A 10,459-nucleotide genomic window follows, 5' to 3' on the forward strand; every position below is an offset into this window, starting at 1 on the left:
GGAAAGATCAGCCAAAGCTCTCTTTTTGCTGACAGAGAAGCTGGCACTGAATTGAGAGCCAACATAACCTACTTCAATACTGCATGGACTCACAGCTGTGAAACAAAAAGCAGCTTTATCCAAACCATTTAATTCTTATTTCTTTACATGAAAGGCAGTACCTAAAATGGTTTGAAGAAACCCCATATACTCAGTTGAGGCCCGACAACCCACACTTTTTATCAAGCCAACAGAATGCTGTCATTAACTTCAAAAGGATTCCATCAATATTGATAAAAGCAAGTAGAAAAAATGTTGCTATTTGAGACAAATGGAAGGAGACAGCATGGTCTAGCAGTATATCTCAACATTTGCTGAAATACACTGCAAGGTGTCTTACTTCAGGAACCATTCCATACTGACCATAGTTTTGTTTAAAAGAAGTATTTAAGCACCAGCCATGTCAAGTTTATGTCTGTAGATACAGGCTATGTAACTATGATACCTCAAACATGCACAACTCAGACTTTCCATCCATCTCAGGTCAACACATGTAAACCTCATACCCAAGAAACCCCTGTAAGGCAAGTCATCGACACATTATTATGGGTATTTCTATTTCTCTCACCAGAGCCATCAGTAAGTGATTACACCTACTGCAGCAAGGGAAGTGTCAAATACACTGGGATAGTACAGGTGAGGGGAGTGAGACAGTTACCTAGATCAATTGCACAACCTTTGTGGTTAAAAAAAACCCCTAACAAACACACAAACAAACGCAATAACAAAAAAAACCCAAACCATACACAACAACAACAAAACACCAAAAAACCCCAAACAAAAACCAACAACAACAAAAACAAGGCAAACACACACACTCTGGAAATAATTCCATAAAGAATCACTGGTAGTTCACTGATGGCCAATAAATACCACTAACACATACAGTATGGGACATTGGCAAATACGAACACAGATTTCATAAACAAGAGGATACTTGGAGTACTAATTATTCTACAAACACAGAACAAGTACGAGGCATAAATAAGTTGTATTTATGCCACATCCACATTTTAGCGGGGGTGGGGGAAATGACTACAGATAAACTCAGTTTCCTGCAAGCTGGCACGCACACCACACGGTCCCTCCACTTCTGACAGATGCTGTCGTACTCCTAGGCGCTTCATAGCGACATTGATTACTGAAGTTCAGCATCTGACACTATAAAAAGAAAAGAAAAAAGCCAGGGCGAGGGAGAGGAGGACTTTCTTTATCAAACTCGGGAGTTTGTTCCTCCACACAGAAACCGGAATATTTCGGTTAAAATACTGATTTGCCAGCATTCAAAATACAAAGCTACGTGTCGCCGCTGGAACCGGTCAGCAGTGCGGAGGCCAGGCTGCCTCCCCGCTCCCATTTAACTGAAAAAACCACAGGATTCCCCCACGCTCGGCTCCAGCATTGTCTCGGCCAGCTCGAGCCGGTGGAAAGCGCGGATCAAACGCGGAGCCCACACTAAGCGGGTCCTCCCCCGGCTCACACGCGCGGCTTCTCCGCTCAAAGGGCGGTCGGTCCCGGCGAGGCTCGGTGGTGTCGCCGCGGCCGCAGGTGAGTTACGCGGGTTGGAAACACCCCTGTGCGTCGATGTTACTCGCGCCCCTCGTACCGTGCCGCAGGTGCCCTCCCACTGCCCCCCCGGCGGGCACGGCCGGGACAGGAGGTGCCGGAGGGCAACCCCGGCCAGCGGAGGAGCGCGGTGTGTGACGGGACGCTACCGACCTGCATCGCCCCCACCGCGGGCTCCCGCGGACCGCTCCCGGTGGAGCCCTGCCTCGCTCCCATAGTAACATCGCCGGCCCCGGGGGCTGCGGTCAGACCCGGTACCCTCGGGAATGCTTTCCCGCCTCCGCCTCCCGAGAGAACAGGCCAGGCCGCTGCCGAGGGGCTGCGACGGAGCCCTGCGGGGCAGCAGGAGCCCAGCAGGACAAAGCCGGCTCTGAGGAGCCCGCCACAGAGAGACTTTGTCCTGCCGGGGCCCGGCCGCCCCCGCTGCCAGCCAATCATGCCTGCAAACGCCCGGGAGGCGAAGAAACATTTTCATTCTCCCTGGGAAGAAAGAATGTTATTCTCCATTTACAAAAATATTTCTTGTGTTCCTGCCCTTGGCAGTGGCCAGTAGCTGACGCCTGTCACAGGATAAACGGGAGCGATGGGGCGCGTGGCCCAAGCCCGCTCAGCATTTCTGACATGAGCTTTTGGGCAGTATCCACAGCACTGCTCTGTCAAATAGACACGCAGCAGCAACATTCACGTTTTGTCTGTGTGTTTTTAGGAGGTCGTGAATGTGAAGGCCCCATCACAGCTGATGGATTCCTCAAGTCTGCAGCCTTTGGTTAGGTTTCTTTACCACCATGTAACAGCCCCTCCACATCAGTCTTGACACTCAAACAGCTGCTATTAATTCAGAGGTCAAATTGCCTGAATTTGGGCTATAATTACATATGCTAAAAAAAACACGTATTTGAGGTAGCTATTCTCAAGAGCTTGTAGAAATGCGTGGTCACTAAAAGCCCTAGGAGGAGTAGATGGGCAAAAATTGAACCACACTTGTATTCGGAAATAAAGACTTCTTTCCCAGTGCTGCTGTCTTCCTGGATTTATGCTATTTCGGGTGGATGAGGCAATACTTGAATCAACTCTTGGAAGGAAGAAACTAGAATGAGGACAACTGTAAGGGAAGAGCTTCTTAAAACAACAGTTAAAGAAAAAAAAAAAGAATTGCAAACAGCCTGTTACTTTGTTTAGCCTACCCTCAAATTGAAGAGAGAAAAAGGCAGACAAATGCCAAATTGTGAACTTTGTTCTTTCATCTGGTCTTTTCCTTTCAGTTAGTTTTACAAGTGAGTGATACCATACAACTTTTTCTGCAACACTAGCACTCTGGTATATGACCACCTGGAAAAAGGAAACATAGGGGGCCAGGCTCCTTGCACACAAAGGATCCTGTGATAGCATCCGGCACCAAGAATTTCTCCATGGGACACAGCATGGCAAGGCCAAACAGCTGCCACTCTCCACACCAATGCGCACTTCGTACACCTGTGCAAACGGAGGCAACTTTCCAAAGAGCTAGCACTGGCTGGCAACGTCATCATAGGATATTCCATCACAGCATCAGCAGAGAAATCCACTGTCCAGTATTGTGAAAAGACACAACACAATGAAAACAACATGATTTTGCTGCTGACAACTAGGTAGTTTTAGACACAAGAAAAACTTTTGTTTTAACTGGATGGCAATATACTTTTTGAAAAAGAGAGTTTGTCAGACGTGAGGTGGGACTGGGACAGGAGAAGCCATCAGATCCCTGTGACTGCAGTCTCTTAACGCATATACCGAGTTTGTAGCAGCATAAAGTATTGTACCAGCATCCTGCAGCTGCTTCCTTCCACACAGGCTCTGAGAGAAGCCAAAGATTGATTTGTCAATCAATTTGATTTGAATCAAAAGCACTTGATTCCCCCACAAAACACTACCTCTTGAGGAGTGCAGGCAGTGCCAGGCAGAGCAATCTAAGGGTCTACCTATCCCTACAAGGCCAAGGAAGATTATTTCTTTTCCACATAAAACCTATGGCTTGACCTAAAGCCTCCTTTTGGCATGTTCTGTAACTTTATCAAAGCCACGAGGTATTATTACTAATAGAGGCTATACTTCCCCAAGATGTAGGGCAGCAACCAAGGTAAACACACTTAGCTAGCCTGAGGTAAGTCTAACAGAGATGCAGGAACTGACTCCAGTTATGCAAGCAAGATAGGCTCGTTTTCGATCCCTTATCATGAATCACCATCTGGGAAGGGCCTCCATTTAGTTTGTCTCCATTTAGTTTCCTGCAATGAAAAATAATCCATGTGGGCTTATCAAAATATTTCCCATGTTTATCATAAATTTCTCACTTGTAAGAGGAGAGGGCAGATATCCTTTCCTGCTTTCTTATTTCTCTTCCCAAACCAAACAGCTAATCTGCCACAATTAATAAATCCTCCATATCAACCTCAAATGTGGAGCACTAAGTGGCCTCTAGCGCTCATGCTTACACTAGAGCTGGCCAAGAGCCAGATGCCCACACTGATGCTATGGACTTGATGTAAGTAACAATGAAGTAACAATTTCCAAGTTATGTATACTCCAATTCAACACAGAGAACAAACTTTCAGACCTTTCAGGCCTGCTCTTTGACCAAGATGTCCTCCAGGGTGGTTATGCAGGTAAGCCTTACGAGGGCAGGATGATACCAACTAAACAAAAAATGTAAGGGTACAAGATATCAGTGTAAACAGTGATGAGAGCTGCAGAAACTTCTCTGGCAGCTCAAGTTCCCATCTCCTGTGGCAGGAAAAGGGAGAACAGGTGCTCAAAGCACCCAATTCACCAAGCAGCTACTCCACAGGAGGACAGCAGGTCCATTCTCTTCCCATGTAATCCAAAGGAAAACAAAACCAAACCCCTAAACTGCAGCTCAAAGAGCACTTATAAATATATAATTAGATATAACTCTCCTGTCTCAGCTTTTCTTAAACACCACAAGACCCCTAAATGTGGATACAGAATACCTACCCAAAATTCTTCTGGGACAGCAGAACAGTCAGAAGAGGGGCAGGAGCTCCAGACAAATGGTCTGATCTATCTGTGCAGGTCCCTGAGCACTCTGAGTGTTTGGAGGCATTGCTGCATGCATGTTTCACTCTTTACTCTCCTTTTGAAATGGGAGGTGAAGGTCCAGTTGTAGTCAGTCCTGGAAGGGATACTGCATCATGAAGATGCAGTCCTGGAAGGGATACTGCATCATAAAGGCTGGGTACAAGCACCATGGCAAAATTGCATGAGCTGGGCTATAGATGTGCAGCTCTGTCCTCTGCAGTGTTTAGGACCAGATGTTCTGCACATGCAATAACTGTACAAAGCAGTATCATGTGCAGAGGATTTCATGAAATGTTATGTAGGCATGCAGAAATTTTAAAATTAATGGAAAGATTAATTGGTATTAACTTTAAGAAAAACATGCAAATAACTTGCAGTGAACACATTTTCAGTTGAGATTTTCAGTTTAAGTAATCAAGGCAGACATTGTTTGCCTACAATCAGATTGAATCCATGGTCCATGTAGCCCTAATTTAGAGAGATCACTTGCTGTAGCCTGAGTCATGCAAAACCCAGGACATATTCCATAAATTATCTAATGCTACTGTGAATGAAGCAGTTGTGCTCCTTCCACCATCCACAGAGGGAACACCCATTTAACACTATGGTACAGAATGCAAATTTAAAACAAGCAGTTGCCTCTCACAGTTACTCCTGCCAACCAAGTAAGGCTATTCAGCAACTTGCCTGCAGCCACCAAGATTTCTTACCATGTTGTGATTCAGGTTCTCTCCGCCTCATCTCCACCATCAAGCCTTTTAACCTGCCCCTCTGACAATCAATTATTTTTCTGTTCTTTAAATGTTAAAGTTCAATACTTGGTAGTGCTGCTGGACAGCACGGCAAACACAGGCAACCCCCTTAACAGCTGGGAACTGATTTCAGTTCCCAGATACTGGGATATAGGCTGGTAGTCCAGTTGTTGAACTGTCTGAAAGAGGTATCAGGTTTTGCTTTTGTTTTTAAGCAAGTGTTCATGATCTTGTGATGAGAGGCACTGTAGAAGTTTCTAAAAATACCATGTTGCCAAACAGCCTTTCCCCCTTCCCGGCAATCTCTTTAGACTGCCATTTGTCATCAGCCTGCAAAATCACACAAATCAGTCAGCCCAGTCCTACTTAAATGATTCATAAATCCAATTACGTCCGCTTCTTTATATAGTAAGCTGGGCCCTAACAGATTCAACCTTCAGGATTAGAGGATGTGTAGGTAGCTGACCTCTGACTCTCAAACTGCTCAGGAGCTACATATGGTTCAAACACATAGCTCTACACTGGCGTTGTCACAGTAATCTTAATCTCTGTCTTGGGCGGACTGGAGAGGAAATGCCATGAATACTATCTTAGCAGTTGCTACCATGTGTAGAAGTAAGTCCAACAGAGGGTCACCAAGATGGTGGGGGCTGAAGCACTAACCCTGCAAGAGGAAGTGTGGCAGCTGGGTTTGTTAGCCTGGAGGAAGGATGGCTTCAGGACATTCAACAGCAGCCCATTGGTGCTGATGGGAGGAGATCGAAGAGATGCAGCCAGGTTCTCTTCAGTGGTGCAAAGTAGATAGGAGACAATGGGCAAAGGTTCAAACAAAACAGGTTCAGATGTATATAAGAAGAAAAAATTTTCCTCATGAGGACAGACAAATCACGGACCCACTGCAGAGAAGTTCTACAATCTGTGTTCTTGGAGGTTTTCAAACCCCAGCTGGGTAAAGCTCCATGAAACTTGTTCTGATCTCACAGCTGACCCTGTTTTGGGCACAAGATTGCACTAGAAACCACTTGAGGTCTCCTTCCACCTGTATTAGCCTGTCATTGTGAGGTTGCTGCATGACTCAAGTGCCAGTGTAATGCAGCATGATGCAATCATTATCCTGCCCCTTGTCTCTACTTCCAAAGTACAGTTTGTGATTATGAAATGTAAAGATTTTGGCATGCAGCTGCAGGATCTGGTCTGTTGGCCATCTCTGGTCTAGTGCAAGGATGAACAGCTATACACACTTTCCAGGTTTCAAAGCAGCAATTCTAAGGCTGTTATTTTAGAAAAGACAGATGTCTCTGGAAGAAACACAGAGTCCAACATAAACAGCATCTCACACTTCATATAGATCTTTGATGGGGTAATAAACAGTAGAAAATCTTTTGTCACTCACTGGGCCACCTATTTTGATGTTCTCTAGATAACGATATTTTTTAAACCTACACACTCCAGATCAACAGAATTTAGAACATGTAGATAATGATTCAGAGGAAGAAGCAGCACTGTTCTAAGTCAATCATAAACTCAATTTCAAGTTCATAAAAAATTTGAAACACTGTTAAAAATGCTGAACAACTAGGAACAACACTAGAGATACGAACAGTACGAAATACAGTAATATAGTATATTTTTCCTCAACAAGTTTGAGGTATTAGTCACAGTTCTACTAGATCTCACACATTACAAATTTATTCTGCTAAAACCCAGAAGACTGCTTGTTTTGCTTATTGCTACTTTATTTGCAAAGAATATGCCAATTAGAAAATACAGATGTATAGCAGATTTCACAGTGTAGATAAAGCAGCATGAGAATATGCAGAAGTGTTTGATAACAGTTAATAAAAATCACAGCTGGGAGAATAAGAAATACAGTCTGCTTGCTCTAAGCACATTTTCATCTGCGTAATGTTTTAAACTACACTGGAGTGCCTTGAAAATTACACTGGTACAGCAAGCAAATGAAATAGTTTGACCCACTGCTAAGGAGTAGAACAAGGACTTAACAGTGACTTTACCTAAATACCCACCACTCCCTTCTTCTACAGACTGTGCAATTTAAAGCAACTTTCTTTGGCATAAGCACTTCGATCTCTATCAGTTTAAGAAGCTACAAAGCTAGTACTGTTATTCTAAAGAATGAAATAACAGTGTAGTTTCAACAGATCCAAATCACACAAATGTGTACCCTTTTTCTCCTCAAACACCATAAAAAAGTGTGTATCAACACTTGAAAGGAAATCTCTTCCCTAGCCCCAGCTTGTTCATTTTTAACAGCAGGCACACTGAGCACATTCTGGTTGAACACTGATTTTGCTTACATCTCATTTCCTTCTCTTCTCCATGTTTCTTGACTGCTCCTGACAAGGCTGTGAAACAATCCTCCGCTTTTAGCAATTTATCTGCCTTCCCTCACTAGAAGTCAAACCCTACAACATCAAAAACTCCACAACGGTAATCAACTGTGATGGCTTAAATTAATTAAGACAAAGCAATGAAGAAAACAAAGATCCCATTCTCATGGAGATCATTATGCTTATTAAAAACAAGCAAATGAATAAACGGAATGCACAAGATGCAAAACATGCAAAAATGTGTTACTTTTTCTGATACAGGAGTTAATTTAAAAGACAAAGTTCCAGACAGCAGTTCTTCAGCCAAGTTAGATCTCTAGAGCACTAAAACTATGCTTCAAAGATCTGCCCCTCCCCGTCCTATTTTTACTGGCAAGCGTCCTGCTGACGAGCTTATTAAGAAACAAAGCAGCTCTGCTTCCCTGTTCAGTAACAGCAAGGTCCCAGCTAGGGTACCATGCCCACTTTTGGGTACTGTTTTTCAGGAATGATTGAAGTGAGCTGGCAAGAGTCCAAGGGAAAACAGTGAGAGCTATCATCCTGGAGAAAGCACATAAACACAGCCATCCCAGGCATTCACTTGCCAGTTCTACAACTCCTAGGAATTCACAGACAAGATGGCTGGATGCATCTTTTAAGGCATCTTGATCTTGTGGATACATGGTTCTGGAGTTTCTTTTGCTAAGAGTTGAACTTGCATCCATGTTCCCTGGTGTAAGGTTTCCATACCATATCCTCGAAAGTTTTTATTTTAAGGAACATATTAGAGTCTGCTGGAGACCTCAGTTGAGACATTCCTGCCTAGCTATGCACCGCTGATATCATATTTTCCTCACTCCCATAGCACTGAACAGATGAGTAGCTTTGGTTAAGTATGTCACATATTAGAAAGACAGGACAACTAATATCCACATTTCCAAGTAAATAACTAAAGCAGCAATAGCTATTCATCTCAAAACTGAAAGATAAGTCAATTACAGTTTTGGAACTCATCGGCATAACAACTTTTTCCTCTTAAAATTGTAATCTGTTAATGACTTACAAAAACAAGCCAAGCATGTTCAATTGACACATAACGCTAAGGACGCTTTTTATACTCCTTTTAGAAGCACTTGAAAAAAGGTTTCAAAAGCAAGGTTAATATGCCAAAAGGATTATATTTACCTTAATGATGTACTATAAGAAAATATGCAGCAAAACAACTCTCCCTGTGTGTGGCTATTCTATTTCCCAGGACTGAGTCACTGAGCAATCCCCATTAGTATTACCCTCTGTGCTTAAAGTAATTTATTTATCCCCAAGTCCATGCAAAATATTATATTTGCTGAATCTTCATAGATTAATTAATTCTTTACCAATGTTTAGCTAAGAATTGAACTAGTACAGGCCTGTACATTATTATTTGCATAACTTTAACAGAATAGAGTTCATTGCAGAAACCTCTCTTCTTCTGAAGGCCTGTTGTACATCATCAAGAGAATGTGCATGTAATCATTTTAAATTGCTTTGGGAATCCAAAATAACTAGTTCTGACTTCATTGTATTACTCCAGTAAATATAGTTTCTTAAAACCTTGTGAAAACATAGCTTAAAGAATATACATTTTAGCTAGCATATGACAAGAATACATAATTTTAAACTAATGGCCGACTCTAACTGATGCAACTAGACCAGTACCTTGGGAGGAATGATGGTTTTTGAGTGCCTCTGTCTATTTGCTGTGCGATGCTTTGGGCTTGATGTACAGTTGTGCTCCCAGTCCCACGCACAAGGAGATGGCAGTGCAGTAGTTTCCTCCCTGAAAAACAAAGTTTCATTTAAGTCACAACCACATAAGCGTGACTATGAAGCCTGGAACACTGAAGTCCTAGAGACAAAGATGATATAAAATATACTTCCCTGATTAGTTTGATATGCTTTAGCTTCCCTGGCATTCAAGTAGAAATAGTGCTTGGAAAACGGAGATACTCAGCAATAGTTACACTTGCAGCAAGACTACAAACTTCAACTTGGACTGTCCCTCAGCAGTCATCCATGCAAGCGTGCACGCAAAGCAACCCAACCTAATAGGGTACAGACAGGAACCTGCATACAGTCACTGTGTTGCACAGGTCTTCTCCACAAGCCATCTGGCTTTTTGTTTCAATTGAGGTTTAGTCTGATTGCTTAGGTTGCACAAGACTGTACAGAGTGAAGCTGGTAACAGCATTATATCTGGAGCAAAACCTCAGTAACGATGGGCTACATGCACTCCAGTGACACCAGTTGGTAACAACTTCAGTTGCAAAATGATAGGAAAGAAACAATTCCCAATGTCATCTTCTATCCTCCTTCCCTTGATCAACATGTTTTAGCTACCCCTCTTGAGCACAAATAGCATGTTAGCTTCCATTCAGCACCCCTATCACAGGGATCCAGTCTTCCTCTCCTTGACCCCTTGTCCTAGTCCTTGATTATCCTGTGTAGGAAAACAGAAAATGAATGGTTTAACTAAGATGAAGGAGGAACTTTTGACAGGAATAGAAACAGAACCCAGTGGTTAGGGTTTGTTGATGGCCTGTTTTGTTTGTTTTTTTTTTAAGAAAACCAACCCACAACTTGACAATTTTCATTCCTCTCTCTCAAAGAACATTTTTCCAAAGTGTTCCATCTTCTAAGAAGGATATAACCAGACTT

The 10,459-nt window shown here is 43.0% G+C and overlaps 1 protein-coding gene across 2 annotated transcripts in view; it reads right to left on the reverse strand.

Moving 5' to 3' along the window:
* The window catches only part of TJP2 (tight junction protein 2), a 52,949-nt gene extending 43,368 nt beyond the window's left edge, over positions 1 to 9,581 (reverse strand). The window contains exon 1 of one of the 2 annotated variants that reach the window (XM_032675625.1): positions 9,461 to 9,581. Coding sequence is in view for 1 of the 2 variants with exons in the window: in XM_032675627.1 (XP_032531518.1) it covers positions 1,759 to 1,821 (63 nt within the window). In the remaining variant the exon portion in view is untranslated. Of the gene's footprint in view, positions 1 to 1,758; positions 1,947 to 9,460 lie in introns of those variants that run through there. The other variant, XM_032675627.1, reaches the window with a different exon arrangement.
* Positions 9,582 to 10,459: the final 878 nt, after the last annotated feature.

This window comes from Chiroxiphia lanceolata, chromosome Z, assembly GCF_009829145.1.
Source record: "Chiroxiphia lanceolata isolate bChiLan1 chromosome Z, bChiLan1.pri, whole genome shotgun sequence".
Classification (NCBI taxonomy): domain Eukaryota; kingdom Metazoa; phylum Chordata; class Aves; order Passeriformes; family Pipridae; genus Chiroxiphia; species Chiroxiphia lanceolata.